Source organism: Centruroides vittatus, unplaced genomic scaffold (genome assembly GCF_030686945.1).
Source record: "Centruroides vittatus isolate TY-2023 unplaced genomic scaffold, ASM3068694v2 contig_375, whole genome shotgun sequence".
NCBI classification, from domain to species: Eukaryota; Metazoa; Arthropoda; class Arachnida; order Scorpiones; family Buthidae; genus Centruroides; species Centruroides vittatus.
The window spans coordinates 1,674,164-1,697,665 of record NW_027122197.1 but is presented as its reverse complement, the minus strand read 5'-3'; the positions used below and the strand labels follow the sequence as shown (position 1 = coordinate 1,697,665).

Below are 23,502 nucleotides of genomic sequence, written 5' to 3'. Positions count from 1 at the left end.
GACCATTTATCCATTGTTAAGCGTGAATAACATCTTAACAATGGATAAATGGTAATGGCAAATCTTCCTATACCTTATGTTTCATCTTTTACTATTATAACTATTTGCGGATTTTTATGATTCGTTAAGAATTTATCGAAAATGATCAATCGCTACGATCGACAGATCGAATGATTATCGAATGATTATCGAAGTAAATCAAAAGCAAACAAAATCACTGTCTCTCGCAAAAACAATAATTTAATTCAACTGTTGCATTAATTTTTGCATTACTTAAATGACATTTGTTCAGTTATTCAATAATAATATATGAAGTTAAGGCTAAATTTATATAATTTTATCCTTGATTTCGATGTTTCGATCCCAATAGTTGAAAAGCAACCTGTCGTATCTTGTAGTTTAAAAAAAATTGGTGGAATTTTGATTATTCTTCTTGCTAATGCAGTATATTAGTCAACAGAACTTATCCTTCACTCAAATTTTAACGTATATTCTATGTATAATAGGTCGTAATTCTCGCGAATTACGATCGATTACCGTTGGAAAACGGGTGATGTCTTAGTGTGTTATCACCTGAAGTGAGATTTCGTTTTACCTGGTTAGCTGTACAATTTTATCTATAATTTATTCTATGAATTATAAAATCTGTTTAAAAATAGCAAAATTATTTGCTTGCTTTTTTTTATATTGAATTCGCAAATATTTTATACTAAAAATTCATTTTGTTATTTTGTAGAATGTCATTTTCAATTACCACTATCTTCATTATTCTTATTAGTTATTTAAAAACATATTATAAAACATGTAAGATTAAAGAAACCCGCATAAAAGAGAGATTTGCAGTGAGGATGAGGATAAACAGACAAGCTAGGGGTATCATTTTCCCTCCGAAATTCTTCAAAATATTTCATTAATTTTCACATTTAATTCACGTAAAATGTAAATAATGTACATTGGAAACTACAGTCAAAGATGTGTCAACGTTATATAAAAGTGTGGTTTGTTTATTTATTTTCTTAAATTGCCGTAAAGAAACGTAAGGATTTAACTTCAGAATTGAGAGAGTGCGATGACCTTTACTCTCTCTCAATTTTCTCGGCCTCCTTAATGTTTAGTGTCATAAAAGATAAATCGTTTTTTACACCATAGTCTTTAATTTAAAATGCTTGCAGTTTCTCAGTAATTTCGGTTTTGATAACATTTAAAATTTGCGACAGCCAAAAGTAGTTAAAATGTCTGGTCCGATGATTTTGAATGCTTATACATGTGTATATATTGGCTTACAAAATCATTGCTTTGATTAATTTCTTTATATATGAGTATTTATAATTTTTCGGATATATTACGAAACATTTTAATAGAATTATTAAAAAAATTATAATAAAAGTTTATTTTACTTTCATAAATTTGTGTTTGAAGACGAAAATACAGTAGAACTTGGATAATCGAAAATTCAGATAAGTAGATTATCATGTAAAGAATGAAATTACAGGGTAATAGCGTAGTATTGTACACGTGCTGTAGTTATATATTCATCAATGTGAGAGTAGCATCCTACTAATCATTTGGATTCGTCACATCAAATAGGCGTCACTGATCATGCAGTCACATGACGTAGGGGATATTGCAGTGTGACATCAGTGGGAAAAAGGAGGGCAAGTAGTGGTTTGGATAAATAGAATTCTACTTTAAATTGTTTTTTTTCCTAGTTAATAAACTTTATAATCTTCAGTTTTAATGAAGTAATTTTGTATCGCGATCCTAACCGAATAAACATGTTTTAAAATTGAATAATAAAAATTTCGAGTGTTTTCTGGTCAAGATTGGATTAAATTTCCGTTATAATTTAATAGAAAATTCTGTTTATTGAAAATATAAAATGGTCAGAATATGTCTACTGTTGATGCCGTTGAAATGACATTAGAATTCCAAGATGGACGGTAATAAAATGTTGCAAACAGTTACAAACATCGGGCATTAAGTTTATATATTGTAAACCTAGTTATATACTGTAATACAATACAACAATGGTGTTTAAGTGTATCGAATGCCAAACCGACGTTTAATATTTTAATTAATTATTTTTATTGCCAAAGATTCAAGAAAACCTAAGTTCAACTGAACGAAAAATCATACTGACGGATTGTAATCTTTTCGTGGAATTAATTTTATTTTTACAAAAAGTGTAAAAACGTTTTCAAAATGTAAAAAATAAAACAGCTGAAAGAGATTAGATCAATGTGTCAACTTTCACATCTTCCGTTCTTTTCATCCGACACGGACCCTTCCAGCTCAGGATGATTCATGTCCACTATTTCTCTGCCCGGATTGTAATTATTGTTGTATTATATGGCAAGGTTCCAACGGGTGTCCTTTTGTAGGAAACGTTTCGAGCAATAAACCTTTGTATTTGTATGGTGTGTGTGTTTATTGTTCATTACGGTATTTCGTTTAACATTTAATAATCGTACTGTGCCATTAATGAGTGCAATCGATTGTTTGGACTCGAAAATAATTTTACTTGACCTTTGACCTAGACCATAAGGTCAAAGGTATATCCGGTTGTGAAATTTCCCGCTCTTTTCACTGTCGGAGTAAAAAACATGTGTTCCCATTGAAAAAAACAGACGACCCTCAAATGACCTTGAAGGTCAAGGTCACCAATTGATTGGCTCTTCGAAATTCTGCAACTTTTGTCTATACCTTTTTCCCAAAATAATGAGATCCAATTAAGTTATTTCATTGTCTCAGGATAAAAAACTCACCCTGTATACTGATTGGATAGTATTCCTCCGAAATTTAAAAGGCTGGAATTACAAGGGAACAGGGCCGGATTATCGAATAGACAAATGAGACAAATGTCTAGGGCCCGGTTTTTAGAAGGGCCCGGTCAAACTGTCTATTTTGAAAAGATTTGTAAATAAGATAGTTTACTTTTCTGTTGGACAACTGTATATAATAAACAAATAAACAAAAATATATTGCTTTTTATATGGTTATTGTGAATTGTAAAATCTAAAGAAAATGTGTTCTTATGTTTTTTCTTATTGAACGTAATTCTTCCGATAATTTAAATTTTTTTTTTATAGCGATAAGAATAATATTTTTTATTAATAAAAATTTTTAAGATTTGTTTTAGTTTTTCACATTATTTAATTTCGTTTTATTTATTGTTATATATATATATATATATATATATATATATAGTGCTCTATTTCTTGTGGGAGAGGGAAAGGGGGGCCCGGTAAGAAGAAAATGTCTAGGGCCCAAAGTGTGTTAATCCGGCCCTGCAAGGGAGAGTTTCATTTTTCTGACAGGAACAATTCTTTTATAGTATTCGCGAGACTGTCGGCGGGCACTCGTTAAGTTTTGCGTCGGTTATTATTTTCGAAAGGTGAGAGTATAATAGCAAAGGTAGAGAGTGGGCAGAAGATGTCTGATGTTACTGGGCAGTATGGTTCGAACAGGTCTACAGTAGGCCGCAGTTCAATCTTATCTAAGAAAGATACAGTCTAATCAAGAAGACTCAAGCAGCTAAAGGAGTAACAAAAATCACATCTGAGAAATGAAGAACATTGAAGTGCTCATAATGGAAACTGATCTGACGACAGAAGAACGCCAAGAACTCTTGAATGAAGAACACCAAGAAACTCGGCGAGATTTGTTTTTCTTCTGAAAAAGAGGATTAATGCCGATATCTGCTATTAAAGATCTTTTGAAGAAGTGGGAGGATGTAAGAACAACGGTATTAGAATGGCATCCAAACCAGGTTGAGGTTAATAGGCTTAGGGATCTCTACAATTACAATGCTATTAATTATTTCTGAAAAATCCTAAAGAAGAGAGAAAAGCAATCGACATTAGACAAATTCTTTAACCCCCACAAACGGAAAAAAAACATTATTAAAAATGCAAGACTGTGTGTACAGAAAACCTGTCTATGGCGACCACCCACGGTTTCTTCAAAAAGTGGTCTTTTAGACAGGTGTCATCCAATACAGGTGGTGCTATAATACCGTATTTCCTTACGTATTTTGCGTACTTTTTAGCCATTTCTACTAAGCAAACAAAAATAAGCGAATTTTTTCAACGATAGAGCTATATTGGTATTGTATTTTATTCTTATCGGATAACTCGATTTACAGGAATCGTGGTGATTTTTTATAAGACAGATTTAATACCAATATTTGAAGATTAATACAATACTCGCATTTTCTCCATTATAATGCACGCTTTCTTTTTTCCAACTTAATTAATTCAACTTTCTTCTTTTTGTTCGCGCCTCAGTTACGTGTATTATATCAACGATATACAAGCGCGTCGTATCTCTCCATCACTTTGGTTTTGGTTTTCGTTAGTGTAATCTTATTTTAACTTTAAAAATACTGTATTTTTTAATATTTTAATATTTTCTTAAGTACAATAAGAAAAATTATTAGCGAGGTTGAGGCCGAAGTTTTAAACGCGAAAACGTGTAGGTCGGACGTTCGGCGCCGCTTTCCTGTAAACCTAGAAGTTTGACAAAGGTGTTTGGAAAGTCAGTGGAATCGTGCTCGACATTCCAAACGCCATTGTCAAACTTCTAGGCGTACAGGAAAGCTGCGCTAAACGTCCGACGTACACGTTTTTGCGTATTTAAAACTTCGGCCTCAACCTCGCTATTAATTAATAATAAAACAATGGTAGAAGTAAAAGTGGTAGAAACAAGACGACAATTTAAAGTAAAGCCAGTGAGGATACATCTATCTTCGTTTTGTTTGCCATTATGTTTTTTATATAAAACAGCAAAAGGTAGAATTCGAATTTAATTCAACAGCACATTGCTTCTTAAACAAGGAATTAAGAAGGAACATAGGTCTCAGATGTACTGTACGTAAAATCTCGTACTGGCGGTACATCCATCTTTTAATTTCGTTGCCCCAAAAAGTGGAACAACGAAGATATACAAAAAATGTGTAAGTCGTAAATATGTATTCATATATGATACCCTGTTTATAAACAATCCCGAGTTGGCTGAGGAAGGGCATGTTACGCCCGAAACGGGTATTTTAAACGCGGATCAACTGAACTAAATAAAGATGATAGAACGCCAAGTGTTTGAATTTATAAAACTTCATAGTGTTTAAGAAACAAAACCGATCTTATTATTTTTTCTCATAATACGATTTCATTACATTCCGCGATTGTTCAATGACAATCGCGAAATCGAAAAAGGAATTTTGCCTGTAAAACTTATTTCTGCATTAATGCGTTTATTGTTTTTTGAATATTTTGCATGCAAAAATTACTTGGATATTATTTTTCTAAAAATGTCGTGGAAATAAGGTAGGTTGATACAGAAACTATTTATCGCACATGAGCGTAAAAAAATTAATTAAATAAATTTTATCAAACGATGAAATCAGCCGATTAATTGTATCGTGTACAATATTTTATACCCCTAAGGAAAATACTGTAGGTGTACGGTAAAATAAATTTTGTTTTCCCACAGTTAAACTTCGCTGATAGTTGCCGTTGTGATCAACCATTTTCCCTTTCTCTGATAACGATTTTCTAACGACAGCACTTGGCATTTCTTTTCGTTTTCGGACAATACGAACAAACTTAAATGAATTTCCTTTGTTACTAGACTAATTCATTAACACCTGCACGTAATTTCAAGGGTGGGAGAAGTGCTCGGGGTGGGTTCGAACAAGAGTTTAGACTAATTCATTATATTAGGAGGGGGAAACGTTGTTGAGATTCGTTCGAACAATAGTTTAGACCAGATATATTCGCGGAAGTGGTCGCTTATTGCAGTTGTATGTTGTTTCGGACCAAAAATTGATGCCCGCGGTCGCGTTACGCAGATGGTCGTTTAATACGGGTAACTTATACGAAGACTCTATGTATAAACTATTCCGTGCCAGAAATTTTTGCCCGTCGAATGCAGGTGGTCGTCTAAACAGTTTTCACTGTATATATATTTTTATTATTACATATGAATAAACGTAGTAAGAAAGTATATATTTTTTTATTTTTGGGTGTCTCCAGAACGAATTAATCAAATTGATTAATAAAAAACGTATGGTAAATCGATAATCGGTTAACGAACAATTCGGATATCGAACAAAGTCTTGGAACGGATTATGTTCTTTAACCGATCACCCACTGTACTATACTGGGATACCAGCAACTGCTAAAAATCTTCATTAAGTTATCTTCATATGAACTCTGTTATACAGTCGGGATTTCATATTCGAGGATTCGTGTTTTTACAGTGGCCACTGCGAGAAACCAAACCTACAAAATAATAAAAACTTGATTGCTGCTTGCTGATTCATTCATCGTGAATTATTTGGGAACAGTCTTCAATCTCTCAATCTTGTGTCATTCGAGTACAACGACTTGTGATCTGTGTGTTGTGTCAAGCGCATGCCTTAATCTTACTGTATCAGAATTATATCATATAATTATTTTTTGAAATGTGAGTCTAAATGCTCCTTTCATAGTAAAATATAATTAAGACCTCTCATATATTTTTCTGTTAATTGTAAATGATTGCATGAGTTTTTAAGCATATGTAGAAAATATCGGGCTGTTTTGGCGAGAGTAAATCTTTGCCGAATTTTACGTGTTTTCCTGGAAATGCTGACATCTACCTCAGCGAATATGGGAGATCTTACATAATGTCTAGTGGTAAACACATTTAAGCGAGAATCAAAAATAAAATCATATGCGATCACGAGAATCATATGCAATAAAGTATTAATCATTTGCACAGCTTAGTATCATGTTACATATCGTTACTTACAGTCAGGGCTGGATTTTAGGCGATTGGAGCGATTGGTGCCAATCGGGCCCCGCGCTTGTAGGGGCTCCGCATCATGTCAAAATTTATATATTTAAAAATAGTACATGTTACAAAAATAAATATCTAGGTATATTATTATTAAAAATAAAACAACATATTTCAATATGTAAATTAACAGTTAATTAATTTTGTTATTTAAAGTTTGAGGGGCCCTGCAAAAAAAAATTCAATCGGGCCTTGCACCTAGGTATTGGATCCAGCGCTGCTTACGGTGTATGACGGTATAACATAGTATGCCTTTGCTTTTAATCATTCGCATCAGTGATGTGCAATTGATGCATCTGGCGTTGGAAACAGCGTTAATTTATACCGAATTCTGTATCTTTACGTTAAATAATATAAATAAATATATCAAACACGAAAATGGATAGAAGTTTTGAAATATTTGCAGTGGATTGCTGGAGTTGCGTTAAATGCTGTGCAGAAATTGTTTAGGAGCTCTGTTTCTCTTGTTTATGGTAAAAATTCGAATTTTATATCTTCTATATAAATCAAACCCTAGTATTGGACAGATTTTTACAGATTTGAAATATCAGTTTATAAGTCGGCATATAAGATATATAAATTGGTACTGTATATATCTCTACCTTAAGTAGCAATAGATATGTCAGAAATGTTTCAATCTTCGATTCCTCTTATTTAGGGCGATTGTATTGGAATCGAATTTGTAGTCGTTCTCTTGTATTCATCACTACATGTGAAGAAAGAAGCATGCTCAGAACTGAACATTTGGAGGGAAATATCTGGAGCTTTGTTTTGAATGAGAGCAGATATTAATGACTGGAATATAAAGTTGAATCGATTTTAATGAAACATCACCGCCTGTATGGGTAATTAATTTTATATTATGAGTGGTTATTTTTCGTAAACAAACAAATTCCGGACCTTCGGTTATCCTTAAGGGGAACGAGGATTTAATCGATATCGGATCCGGTTCTCTTATCGCAATAAGTGAATATTTTCGTTCTGCATTTGAATACGAGTATATTAAATCTACATTCTTTATATTTGTGGCATGCTATTTTAAATCGTTATTTTGGATAATATTCATACCTTTATTTTTTTTTTTTTTTATCGTGTTTGATTCTGAAATTACAGTTTTAAATTCTACTGGTGTTGAAGCCGTAAGAATTCATTCTATATATCATAATTAAAATTGGTGTAAGAGATGAAAAACTGTTGCAGATTTTAAACATTTTAATTAATATCAAATGATAAAATTACCGGTTTCTTAGATTATTTAAAGCTTGCCAGTAACATTCAGACATTGCGAAGATTTTTTAATATCTAAGTAAATTGCGTTATTTTTTTAACTTATTTAATATGTAATAAATTTTTCGAAAACCTGGCATTCTGTTTTGTGCACTAGTTTAATATATTTAATACAAAATTTTCCAATTACTTCCTCTGCTGTTATATATAACAAAGGGAAAGTATGGCAATCAGCCAAACAATGAACCACCACCTCACATTTTTGACTCGGGACCTTGAAACGTCGAGAAGTGCAAAAAAGTTCAGGGTGTTTTTCTGTATGTTAGTGTGGGGGCGGGATTTTATTCACCCATTTTGAAGCTTAATAACGCCTGTGCTTAATGTCGAAAATTTCTGAAATTTTGTGGGGAGGTTTTTTTATTGGGGGATTGATGCTATTAAATTTTGGTGATTAAAGGTCGAGGGGTGGGGAGATAAAGGGGGTCGTGTGTTTTATCTCGTGTAGGGTTGGACTTAATGATGACTTTACTTGTTATTCACATTTACAATTATTAATAAAACCCATCCCTATCTTCAAAGTTAAGCTTTTGGACATTTTATAATAGTTAAAAATTTGAAGTTTTTAAAATATCATGACAGATGGTGCCATCAAACGTTACCGGGAAAGTTAAGCAACTCGTTGCTGGATTATTTTTTATGAATTTTGAATTTTTTTTAAAGCAAAAACTATGAATTTAAATATTAATTGCAATTAATAGTAAGATTAAAAATAGTATTCGATTATAAATCAATTATAAGTATAATTGGTATAAATTTTATAGTGTCCTTAGATTGTTGTTGGTTGGTATTTTAACTACTGCTGTGAAAAGTCATTAATCCAAATTCCGGTCCTCTTTAGGTTACAAAGGAATTTAATTGAGTCAAAGTAATTGAAAACTAGTAAAGTGTGTCTGTACTAAAATGTTAATTTTCTGGTTTCCATTTCGATTTCTAATGCTAATGCACCATAGTCTATGAAACAATATTGCAACCATCGAACAGTCAGAATTAATGGCAAATTATAATATCAGAATATTTTTTATATTTTACTAAATAAATAAATTATTTGTAATAGCATGTAATAGCATTATTTGTAATACCATACATCATACCATTAAGAGTATATGGTAAAAGTTCACTTTTTTCTTTTTCTGTGTTAAGATTGAGGGAATTTTGCAAATAGAAAGTATAATTAACTCATAAACTGTCAGAATACATTTGTATTTATTAATTTTAAGCCTGCTTATTAGTTTTTTTTAAATTTTTACTTGTATGACATCTCACAGATTGTCAGTAATCAATATGTATTTGTGGCAGGACTCTGAAAATTCCTTACTTGTCAGAACCTGTAATATCTTGAATAATTGCATCGATGCTGTCTTAATTTTAATTATTCCCAGTAGCTTGAATAACTGCATTACGTCAGGTTGTGCAAATTGGGCAAGGATACAAACAAGTATGAAGTTTTTCTTCATAAACCTGATTATTAAAGCCAAATGAACTGCTGAATTATTAGGCTATAAGCTTGATGTTTCTATTAAAGCAGCTGAGGTAGACAAATCGAGAATACTTGAGAGCAAAAAGAAGTACTGCAACACATCTCGAAGACAAGCTAGAAATCTTCAATGCTACGGGCGAAAAAACATGTAACATTTGTCTTCCCTTAAATGCATTAAAGACGATTCCACCCACATTTATTGAATTGAAAATGGCATTTTCAGTAGCGGAACTTTTTGTTATTAAAATAATAACCACATTGAGTGATCTGAGTATTGACCGTCTTTGGTTTTCAAAATCTTATAAAATTTTACAATAATATTTTGTATTATGTTTTATTTAAAAAATGAAAATTACCTTCTAAGTTAGAAGTTTGATCTAAGTTCATTTTTTCTTTAAATTTTTAACTCAATTCAAAGGCATTTTTTTAAAGCAGTTTCCAACAAATAAATTTTTTCTATTTGTGAAAATTTCTACGTAATTCAAAGGTAATTTTAATATATATTTTACACAGCATTATTAATATTATGATTTTGGAGGTTGCAGAACATATTAAATTACTTCTAAAAATGAAAAATAATTATATTATTCAATGTCAAGATATTTTTTATATTTTAAAAATAATTAATTCTATCTCAGATCCCGTGAAATAGTTCACTTTTTCCCAAAATTCCGGGAAATTAGAAACCCTAACGATAATATTGATTCAGATGTGATTTAATGTAAAATTGATGTTTAATCACTGGAAAGAAAAATATTTTAGAATAATTTAAGATCTCTTATATGAAACTGGGCTATAAATGTTAGTTTTTATTTTACGATTCTGTTCTTAAATAGAAATAAACTTTCATGAAATATATTTTTTTTATTGGTGTTAACAAAACTTCAGCCTTTACAAAATACTGTTATTAAAATTCAACTCATATTGTTAAAGTATTGCATAATATTTTAAGATTTTAATGATCTAAAGTAGACTCTTATAATGTGCAATATAATTTAAACAATTAAATAATAAAACTTACAGTAATTAAATTATGTTCAATTGGTGTAAAACAGGAAACATAGGCTACATAATAAATAACATTTTACTATTTAAATAAGGTATAAAAAGAAAATTATAAGATTTTAAAATATAAGTTTCTCCGAGTTACTTTTTCTGGAATTATTTCATTGATTCTCAAAGAGCAAATATTTTATAAAGAAATAATTATTAAACAAACTATAAGAGAAACATTAATTGGTAATATAATAATTAGAATCTTATAAAAATAATGAAAGATTTAAAATATTAATTCCAGTCACAATTTGAAAAATTATGTACTTGGCTCTTTACGTTTCTTTTTCTTTTTAAAATCATCTCGATGTTTCCAATAGTGGAGATTTAATTCATTACGATAAAATAAGTATCATTTTATCTTAATTCAATCTCTGCATATCTTTCTAAAAAGAATATTTAATTGGTTTGGTTTGATTTATTTGTTTTCAGCAACATGAATGATCTGCTGAGGGGAGATAACTCCCAGGAGGACTTTCTACAAGAAATTGGCCCCTAGTTAGGTGTTACTAATGTGAAGTAAACCTAGAAAGCTGTATGTGGCCAGCCTGTCAACAAGGCATGAGCCAACGATCAACTGCCAGTTTTTAATGGTTTTATCCACTCTTCCACTGATGGGCACAAATATTTACTTATTTATAACAGTGAATTAAATGTTCAAATTTTTACAAATACAGTTTCAAAATAATTCTTTAAAAGCTATAAAGGACAGCCAAAAAACTTATTAATTGGATAATAATGTCATTAAAATTAATTATTTTGGTTAAAGCATACATAAATTTTTTATTATGAAAACATTTTTGAATTGTTTTTATTTAAAAATGATTTCTTTTCAGGTAAGCAAAAGAAGAAAAAATCTAAAAAGAAAGTTTCAAAATTGCGTAGCAATAAAGAAGACAATGAAGATAATGGTAAAAATATAAATGACGATTCAGATTTACTAATAATAAATACTGAAAAGAATGGAGAAAGTGATTCAACTGAAATTCAGATGAAAACAGATGAGGATCTTGCTATAAAAATATGTAAGCGTAGCTTTTTTTTATATATTTAGCTTAGTTCTTATTTACAAATTAAAAATATAATTTGTGGACATATTGATATTGCTACACATACACAAAAATAAACTATTATTTAATCTGTTGTGTGTGCTGTATATATTAATAAAATACCTAGCTTAAATCATCGTGAGTGTTTTTTCATCATGTAAAAAATGGAAACAGTAGTACCAAGCAAACTTTTTGAACATGTAGGCAAAGTCCATAGGGTGAGTTAGCAAAGCAAATGGGAAGTAAAGTCTCCTAGTATTAAATAAAATATAAAAACCAATATGTAATAATACAAATATAGTTGACCCTTGAGTTAATGGACAAAATACAAAAGCCACACTGAGCATTTCCAGATATGCAAAAACCACTGAACATGGGAGAACAGTCTGCGATAGTTTACTGCTGAAGGTTTTCTGAACATGAGTTCAACAGTATACCTGCATCTTTGAAATTTTCTGTGCACAAGAAGCACCTGATTTTGGAAGTGTATCAAATCTGAATGTTGAAAATGGAGCTGAAGCAGGAGCATTTCTGAGCAAATGACGTTTTATGACTTTAAATCTGGTTTGTCAGAGTCCCAGTGCCTCCACCGTTTGCAAGTAGCATTTCCTTATTCTTATCCATCGTTCCATCCTTATCTTAGCCAAGTGTTCTGGTGGTTAGGAGAATTTAGACATGGCAGAAACAGCCTTAAAGATGAAGAAAGGAGCAGTCAACCTGAAACTGCAGTGACTCTGGAAAATGTGCTCACATTAAGAAACTGCTTATAGAAGACTCATATAACCCATAAAGATATAGAGCACACTTTTTGTATTGGATTGGCAGCAATGAATGATATCTTGCACAATCATCTTCACATCAGGAAGATTGTATGGAATGGTGCAACTATATGATGGAAAATTTTCATCAAGGAAGCTCAAAACATGTGTGGGACATTGTCACTGGTGACAAGACCTGGATCTACCAGTATGACTCTGAAAGTAATACACAGTTGAGAGTTTTGGTCTTCTCTGATTAAGCATCACCTGTCAAAGTCAAATGTCCAAGAAGTGTTGGTTGGAAAATGGTAGCAGTATTCTTTGGAAGACAGGTCATGTCACCATAGCCCTTGAGGATCGGAAGACAGTTAATGCTGAGTGGTACATCACCATTTCTTTTCTATACATCCACCAAAGCCGAATTATCGGGCTAGAGTCAGCTATAATAAATAAATAATTAATAACACAATTTGGCACTAGAGCTGGGCGTTAGGTGCCATCTCTTACTAAACTTAATAATTATAATTAAATTAAATAAATAATTTTAATAATTTGGAACTGGAGGAAAAGAAATTATTAAAATTATTTATTTAATTAAATTATAATTATTAAGTTTAGTAAGAGATGGTGCCTAACGTCAAGCTCTAGTGCCAAATTGTCTTATTAATTATTTATTTATTATAGTCGACTCTAGCCCGATAATTTGGCTTTGGTGGATGTATAGCTTTGTAACGGGTTAGTTGTTATTTATTCCATTTCTTTTCCTTGAGTCTTTCGAGAAATCTGCAAACAGCACCCTAAAACAGGTCTTCATGGATTCTTTCTCTACTGTGACAATGCAGCGGTGCATACTGCAGTGAGAACAGTGGACTACTTGAGTGACTCCAGAGTGCAGTTGGTCACCCATCCATCATATAGGACAGACTTTGCACCCTGTAATTTCTTTCTGTTTTCCAAATCCAAGGAAGTCCTCAAGGGATGTCATTTTGGGAGTCTGGAAGAGGCAGTTGCTGTGTATGGAGCATCTTGGCAGACGTCTCAGCAGAAGACTGGTGTCAGTGCTTTCAGAGCTAGTTCTCCTGCCTGCAACAGTGCATCAAGCATCAGGGAGAGTACTTTGAGAAGATATGAGGAAGGACAGAAAGTAACAATAAACAGGGCTGATGTATCCAGAAACTTTCAGAGTGGCCTTGTATTTATCCTAAAGGAAAAATTTATAACCCTTTTTTATTTGTGGAATAGAACACACTTGGAGTTCATTCAACGAATCAATGAGTATGAATTACTCAAGTCAGTGTATATTATGATAATAGTTTATTAATATTTATAAAACACATTTAATTTGATGGACTTTCATTGATAGCACACAACTTTTCTTCCAATTAGGTTGCTAAATTGAGGGCCTACTCTTTGTAAAATTTTTTGTTGGATTGGAGAATTATTTTTTTAACAAAATTAAAACAAGGCCTACTCTTTGTTTATTAATTGGATATTAAATATGTGGTAGTTTTTGAATTTTTAAAATTCAAGTTTATTGTACTTTATGTTTTGGCAGTTCTTTAATGTACTTTTATTATATTACTTATATTACCTTGATTCACCTCGGTTCATAGGAAGTGCACCTTACAATCATAATTAGCAGAAACAATGTTGTTCAATTCACTAACATATATCACATGAATGAGACTGGTCAAAAAAAAGTTTTTGTGGACATGACTTATGTTTTGATTGAATAATATATATATAGACATTTTTTACTCCTCTCCTCCTCCCTGTCATCAAGCGTCATTATTGTAAAAACATCTTCCTCATTATCAGCAAAATTCCTTTATTAATAAATAGATACAATTAATTTGAAGTGTGATCAACTTTATCTACTCCATATACATGTATACATAAAATACTTAAAATTATTATGAAAAAATAGAAAGTGGGACACCAGGAATTGATAAATTGACAAAACTTTCAAAAAGCAGGGACAAAGCTTTCCAACCATCTTTATAAATAATACACCTATCCCTCGATTTACACGGAAGATAGGTTCCTGAGAAAAACGTGTAAATCGAATTTGTATCTTTTTGAATGTAAAACCGTGTAAATCGAAAAGTATGCAAAAAAACGCATAATTATGAATTTTTTTCAATTTTTTAAAGGTACATAAATCAAACAAAAATATTGAAAGGCAATAAAAATATATTCTTTTATTAATTAAATACAAAGAACAAAGGAACAAAAAATAAAATCTGAAAGATTCATAAAAATGTAATGTAATTGTGTAATGTAATGTAATGTAATGTAAAAAATGTAATTAAAAATAATGTAATCGTTTGTTACTTATGAATATGAAAAATTAAAATTTTCTGGTTTAAAACTATGTGCAATGAATGCAACTTCGTGCATATGGGGGAGTACCCTATATCGGTTTATCGGTTACTATTTGATGGATTGAAATAAAACTGTCACCTAGTATCCTAAATATCAACTATAACATATAATTAAGGTGGATTGGAATATAGATGTAGATTAGAGTTAAAAATTGTTCCTTTTGATCATAGCCAGTTTATTTTCTACATTTATTTTTTAAACCGTGTAAAAGCAAAAACGTGTAAAAAAAAGTACCGTGTAAAATGAGGGATAAGTGTATATAACTGTGGGTGCGTTTACTTCTGAGCTAATTTTGCCGTCAGCACGCTCAGCCTGTATACTTTCATCCGAGCGCCACGCTCATTGGTGTATACTTTAGAGCTATGTGACGTCATGTTTGGCAAAATTGGTAAGCTCAGAGTGCTAGCTAGTTCGTTGTGGAGCTTTGTGCTAATTCAATATGGCTGCTCCCATGAAAAAATTGCTTTCTGTACAGTACAAAGTAATGAAAATAGAATTATTTTTGGAAAAATAAATGGCAGAAAGTATTTTTATTGGTAAATTTCAATTATTTGTTGTATAAAATGTTTACAATGATCTTTTTTATTGTGTAAGGTTCAATAGCTTTAGATGACTTTTTTCATAAACAGATGTGAAAAAAATTAAGTTTGACTCATTGTTTATGATTACAAGTGAAGTTTACCTTATAGGTGTTTGGAATCTTCAGAAATGTTACATTCAAAGCATTAAATAAATCGTAAAGAAATGAACAGCATTAATAATAATCCAAAACTACGTAAGTTTGTATAAAGGAGACTTTCAAAAAGATTCTCTTGTAAATCTAAGGTGCTGTTTAAAATCGGTTGAATTATAGAAAGGCACAGTCTCTTCAATAAAAGTTTCTATCTTGTTTATTTAACCTTATTTTTCTTTTTTCATTTTTTCTACAATTATATCATCCTCGTCTGATTTGAAATCAAGTAGTTCTATCTGTAATGCAACATATAAAATAGCAGCTTTGACAATATTATTTGCAGCAAACCTCCATATTTCTTGTTAGCGTTCGCGTTTACTTTCGAACTGGACATGTAAGTACGAACACACCTGCTAATAACATCACTTCCAGTGTTCAGAAGTAGCACTATTAGCTCAAAAGTAAACGCACCCTGTATAACTGTAACAAAAATAAATATAATTAACATTGCAACATAAAAGGAATTTAATTCAAGCTATATATTGTATCTATTATATGCAGCATAAGATTTAATTATGTATAAAGGAGCAGATTTCTACAATCAGTTGTAAAAAATCAAACATATAACTAAACCTTTTAAAATATAATACTAACCTTTTTTGTGATAATTTATCACTTATTACAATGTGTTTTATTACTACAGTATTTTTTGCATGAAATGTGTGCTATAATTTCATAAATAAAAATAGTACAGGCTACATTTAAAGAAAGTTTCGTTTGGAAGTGTGTGTATTTGTAAATTGTTAGTGTGGCCTTGATGTAGATTTAAAGTTTAAAAGTTTTTGTAATAAAATTTACTAAGAATCAAACTTAAAATTAAAAATACCTTAATACCATATTTTGTGGCAAATAAGGCTATTTCTGGATAAGATAAGAATCAAATTTCAGTCGGAATTTGATGGTTTTAGCTCATATCTACTGTGTAAAATGACCACAAATTATTTAACCAGTTTTGATGATGCTTTAGCCAGTAGGTTGCAGTCATCAATATAGTGAAAAAGCAATACAACAATAAAATAAGATGCAATATGCACTATGGTCAAGCAGTTAGTGTAAGCGGTCATAGTTCATGAGTACCTGTTTTCAAAACTAGCATTCATTTTTTTTTTATCTGAGGTTATTGGTGGTATTTATATAAGTTTGTGTTGATTTAATCAATATACTGTTATTCTGAGAATAAAATTTACACTTGTTTTATACATATGGTAGTGAATTGTCACCTTAAAAGCTTATTAAATTGGATAGACAATTATTTAAAATTGTTAATTAAATATGATTTTAACAGATATTATTTTAGTTTTAATTTATGTAGAAATATAATTTGTAAACATCAAAGCATATGTTATGAAAAGGTTTTTGAGATTCTTATGAAACCTATAGTGGTATTTTGTGTAGTAATTTTAAGAGTATTGATTTTATCTTTGGCCTGAGATGCAAGTCTTATAATTTTTTCATCAGCAAGTGTTGTCTTATCCTTCACAATATATAGTTGCAATTTTGACTTTTCTTTTCTGCCTGTATTACATGATTAAGAGTAATTATATCAAATGTGCTAGAGATATTAATTTAAACTTAGACTCTGGAGTTTAAAGTATTGATAGAATTAAATATTACAGTAATATAAAATTTTAAGTACAGTAGAGAGTCGTTAATTCGAATCATTTGGGGACAGGAGTTGTTCGGATTAGTGATTTGTTCGGATAACTGATTATGTACGAAAAAATATATTAACCTATCCGATGTTGAAATTTTTCTTCGTGTCGCTTCGTGTTGAATTTTCGTCAATTTTAAGCCTAACGAAAATTTTTATAATAATAGTTGAGGCTATTGTATCATTAAAAATTATTTCTTTGTTTTGTACAAACAAAATAAATATATTGAAAAATATAAAAACATGAAAATTATACTTTAGAAGTAAATCTAGTATCAAAAACGTTCAATTCAGCACGACACAGTCCGATTGAAAATTGTTTGAATAACCGGCGATTTGGATTACCGGGATTCGGATGAACGACTCTCTACTGTATTATAGTAAATTAATCAAATGACTAGAAACGTAGATATTTATTCCAATAGTTTACTGAAATACAACAAAATTAAAACTTCTTACTGTTGTCGAGATGTATTACAGTATCATTTTCTTTAAATTTGTTATGATTTGTTATTTGTGTTGTGTCTGATATTGATACTTTCATAAAAAAATTTTATACTTTTAAAATACTTCTGAGATTTTGTCAAAGGCCAGAGAAGCATCTTTTACAAGTGTAGAATAGAAAGTATTTTGGATTCTTAATCAAATAATAAACTAGCTAGCCAACAGCTTAATATGAAAACTGAGCATTGTGCTAATTTAATAGAGAGTTGTGTATAGTTGAATGCTAATAAAAAATATCATAGTTAGCAATTACATAAACAGAGAAAGCTGTGCATAACCAAAATGTACAAATTTATACATGATTTATGCGGTTTACCTTTTCTTTATTTGATGGTTTAAATTTAATTGGTTACAACTCATGAACAGTTTTAATTATAATGATTAACTTTTGATAAATGCTTTTATTTAATATTTAAATAAGTATTTAACCCCTAGTGTGATCACCTGTACACTTCGGTTTATATGAAAATGTTAGTCATGTCACACATCCTGTCTCATTTCTGAATACAGTATTGCATATTAGTAAGCTGTATTATTGCCTTCCTCCAAAAACAATCATTACTATCAAAGGGCAGCTCATTTTGTTTGTTTCCTTTAGGCAGAATTTTAGGTCTGTACATACTCTGTAGTCCGATGCTAATCTGGCAGTCCTCTACAAGGAATGATCAGATTAGCAAGTCTAGTGTATATCATATTTAGATGAAATGCTGAAAACATCAAATAAAAATGTCTGAAAACAAAAGTATTTCAGTAATAATACTAAATTCATAAGATATAAAATATCTATATCTATTTAAAAGTAATATATTATAAATAAAAATTTCATAAGGGGGTAAGAACAAAACAATAAATTCTTTTAACTCAAACCATCTAATTTCTTTAACATCTTGTTAAATTTTAACAAATCCACGAAATTAGAGTTAGAACCACCACACAACATTCTTAAGTATTCTCTGTACATATCATTTCCACAATTACTAAACATATGGAAGCATTATTCACTATAACTACAGATCTGGTTGCAAATTATGCACGCCAAAGAGGCACTTCTTGACATAAAACAGTTTAACCGCAGTTTTGCAATCTGTTTTTTCATTGCAATAGAGATTCCAACATCCCTTAAATATCCTGCCATGCCAAAATCAGGTTTAACCAGATGATAATATCGTATCAACCCAGAACTATTCAGCACATTCTTCCTTTCCTGTAGTTCCAGTTCTATACATTTCAATACTATGGACGGTATTCGTTCTTTCCATCTATCAATTTGTTTCTCAATAACCATATCACCGAATCCCAGCTGTTCCAGCCAATTTTTAAAATCCAGCCACCATGAATTACTCTCCGCTTTCATCCACATTCTTTCGATACTGATTCTAGGTAGCCTATCCCTAGGTAATTCCAATATTCTTACATAATATTTGATTGATAAAAGAAAATAAAAATATATTTTAATTCAATCTAATTTATGTGAATTAATATATCTTATTTATATGTTCAAATAATAAACTATGCATTTAAAGAAGTAAAAAATATAATCCATATTTCAGATGAAGAAGAAGTAATTGCATTGGAAGAGTTCTATTATGCTCGTAAAAATCCAAATAAAAAATTGGTTAAAGCTGAACATAAAGGAGTTTTTCAGTTTAAGGTATATTATAAAAAGAATATATAAATAAATAAATAAAATGGTTTTTCTTATTGCTTCGGGATCATATATTTTTATATTCGAATTTTATATAATCTTTCATGTTTACAGAATTAGTATATATTTTTTATAAATAATAATTTATAGTCTGTCCAACAAAAAATGAGCTGCTTTATATGATAATAGCCTAATGGATTGTAGTGGTTGGAGCAACCAATTAGGATGCTACATTTTGTCATTCACTCAATAATTATTTAGAAAACATAATGCAGAAATTTTAAGTTTTTACTATTTTCTAACTTAGTTATTTTATAATAATTTAAATAAAATAGTCTGCAGTAATACTATTAACAAAACATCAAAATGCACTGGTTAATCTGTATCCAGTGTCGTAACTAGTCTTTTATGCGCCCGGTGCAAGCTTCTGTAACTACGCCTAAAAATTATGATATAAAACTTGGTCCAGGTCATTTCTATGCCCCCCCAGGGTCTACACCCTGTGCCTGGGTACCGCCCTAGTTACGGCACTGTCTGTATCAACAGTCAAAAGTTTAGTATATTACCAAAAATAAGAACATTAAGGTTGGCAATGTTTCCAAACCAAATTCATCCATGAAATTTTCAACTCCTGGAAAGAAAAGAATGTGGAAAATTACTAGTCACAGATTTGAATGATTTTGATTTGCCAGTTGTTCATGCAATTAAATGGAAATTTTTAATGAAGAGAGTTATCCAACACTTTATTCTCTTAGCAAAAAGTTAAATGAAAAGATTTTCTTTGTGGGAAGTAGGTCATCGCCAAATTATATTTTAACAAAAAAGCTCTAACTGAAATATATGAGAAAATAGAGCACAGAAATTTTATGCTGACAGTTATTTAGCCAGATAAGACAATATAGACTAGAATTATTGGATACTCTATTTATTTATTTAGATGAAACATAAGTAAATGAACATCATGGTGAAACTAAAAGTAAAATGATGACAGTTTTATTTGTGGATGCCAAATTCCAACTAGGATGTTAGAATGTTCTAAAATTAAATGTCAACTTTGGCATTTAATTTTAGAACATTCTGAAAGTATAATGGGACTTGTACCAAACATGCTACTTTTGTTCCACTCTAAAATGAACTCCTCTAATTGTTTCAATGAAATTGATAGTATTTGCTTGTGCAAATGGTTTGAAGAGTTATCACCTAATATTCCAGATAAAAGTAATACTTATGTATAATACACTGAAAAGAATTAAAGCTTGGAAATCATCAAGAAAATCTGAAAAGTTAAATAAAAAAAAGAGAATTGCTCATTCCTCTGAACATGCTTAAAACAGATTTATCATTATTACACTCCTCAAAAGTGAAGTTGCAGGATCAGTAGAGGAGACAGAAATATGCAAATGGTCAAGTTTGTGTACACATTGGATCATGTAGTACCCAGTTTTGGGCTATAAAGACCAACAGCCAGCTTGGTTTGGAAATGCTATTAGTGATGGTTTGCATAAGCTAAACTTTCAAAGAAGCATAAAAAATACCTCAGAGATAACTGAGCTCAATACCATCTGTTAACAGCTGGGGAAGGACACCATATCCTGGAGTCCTGGAGCTGTGTGACCTCAGTGTCGATGTGCACAGTTGCAATGTGTGTTGGGCATAATGTGACATGATGAACACAGGAACATCTGTCAACATGCCTAAGAGGGAGTGGATCACACTTGTGCACAACAGAATGCACAGACTGGCAGATTTGCTGAACATCCTGTCGAAATCTGTTTACCACAGCACACGACATCTGAAGCCATCTTTTGCCATCAATGGGTGCATCTGTGTCCCTCCAAACCATTCACAACAGATTGCATAAAGTCAGGCTGCATGCTTGGCAATCAGTAATAGGAGTGCCATTAACTGTTTGACACAGGACTGCATACCTGGCATGGGATTGTCATCACAACTGGACCACTGAATGGCATTGGGTATTATTTACAGATGAAATCTGCTTTTGTCTTTGGAGGAATGACAGCTGTGGACGAGTGTGGCAATATTCCGGGGAACACTATGTGTTCACTCTTTTCATAGAGTGCCACACAGCCCCACATCAAACATCATGGTTTGGAGGTGTCATGTTCAATCAGTAGACAGCCTTGGTGCACATTTCCAGTACTTTGATAGTGGACCAGTACATTACAAATTGTGGGGCCTGTGGATATGGTATTCCAGCAAGATAGTACTTGACTGCATGTTGCAAGGCAAACTCTCACCATTCTGAATGGAATTTACATCCTTCCCTAGCCGGCAGCCTCATTGGCTTTCTCTCCCATCAAACACCTCTGAGACCTCATCTGATGTGAGGTGCACCAGGGACTACTGCCACATACCATAGACAACATGCTTACTACAGTGGATGCAGCTTGGCAAGGGATACCTCAGGCAACCATTAATTGCCTCGTTGATAGTATGCCTCCCCTGGGCATCTGTAGTGAATGCTAATAAGCATTCACTACAGATGCCCATGGGGCCATATTTGTTACTGAATAAGTTAATATGATAAAAGAAAGGGTATAATAAGATAAGTTAATATGGGTACAAGTAAAAGAATTAACATTTAAGTTTCTTGACATGGAGAAATTAAAGTTAGCTTCCATCAAGTGTTACAACTTGTAACTGAAGACATGCAGTGAAACATTTACTAAACATTAAATAGATCTATCAAGTGATCAAATTCCTAATATAAGAACATGCCAAGTCTTTATTACTGTTTCTGGAGATGCAGCATTCTATAGTAGTGAAGATGAACTCAAAGTAATGGATATTTCTGACATGTTCTAAGTTTGACTGTGCTTTTAAAGAAGAGCTTTCATAGACTATTTTAACAGTCCTTTTCAGGACTTAAATTTTTGATAAAGAGTAACTGAATCAATAAAAGTCTGTTAAAAATAGTTTCAAGTGTAAACTATAAATGTTATAAATAAATAAATATTTTGTTAAGGCTTAAATTTTATTAATATTAAATGTTTAGAATTTTTACATTTTATAATTACATATTAATCAATCAGTCAAAATCAAAACTATATATCTTATATATAAAATTCTCGTGTCACAATGTTAGTTACCGTACTCCTCCGAAACGGCTTTACCGATTTTTACCAAATTTGATATGCATATTCAGTAGGTCTGAGAATCGGCTACTATCTATTTTTCATACCCCTACACCATCTCCCCCCTTTCAAAAATATATTTATATATAAATTAAGGCTTTTATGTCCAACAGATGGCACTACCTTCCGACGAACTAAGTTTGCTTTTCTGTCAGGCATTATGCTTTTCTGTGAGAATGGACTGAAGCAGATCATTTTCTATCTATCTATATAAATAATATATAACGTTCGTTTGTTCTTTTCTATGTTATTTATATTAGTTTTAGTTTACGTTGTTTAGCATCGCGCGTGAGTTCTTTTGTATTTTATTTAAATTTGAAATTGGTTATTCGGAACAGTATTTGAATGTTGTTAGCCTGACGATGGCCATGGAATGGGCCGAAAACGTTTGTTTATGATTAAAGTTAAAGGTTCTCAGCATCAAGGTGTTGTTGTCTTATGGTGTAATAGAGTCTGAGTGAGGTTAGGAGAATAACTATTAATTATTCCTATTTTATTAAAATTATTACTTAATATAAATATTAATATAAATAAAATATAACGTTCGTTTGTTCCTACCGATTCCTTTGAAATTTTGACACAACGTTGCATTCGAATACGCACGTGTTTTTATATAATATACATGTCGAAATTCCCCCCAGTGGGGGGAGATGGACGGGATTAAGGCTTACCGTGAAGAACTCGGCTTCTATTATACTATTTTACATGCGTTTTTTGCGTTTTTAATTGCGTTTTAATAGGTTACGTCAACAGAATATACACTAAAAAGGGATTTTTCGATATTCCCCAGTGGGAAAAGTGACGGGATTAAGGCTTACTGTGAAGAACTCGGCTTTTATTATACTATTTTAGATGCGTTTTTGATTGCGTTTTAATAGGGTACGTCAAGAGAATATACACTAAGAAGGAATTTTTTGAAATTTCCCCCACGGGGGAAGTGTTATACATTTATAATAGATACATTTTGA

At 31.3% G+C, this 23,502-nt stretch overlaps 1 protein-coding gene across 1 annotated transcript in view; it reads left to right on the top strand.

Moving 5' to 3' along the window:
- The window catches only part of LOC136975572 (PR domain zinc finger protein 15-like), a 59,030-nt gene that overhangs the window by 18,375 nt on the left and 17,153 nt on the right, over positions 1–23,502 (top strand). Inside the window, exons 4-5 of the mRNA XM_067270661.1 lie at positions 11,491–11,679; positions 19,285–19,385. Coding sequence (XP_067126762.1) covers positions 11,491–11,679; positions 19,285–19,385 — 290 coding nt within the window. The remainder of the gene's footprint in view (positions 1–11,490; positions 11,680–19,284; positions 19,386–23,502) is intronic.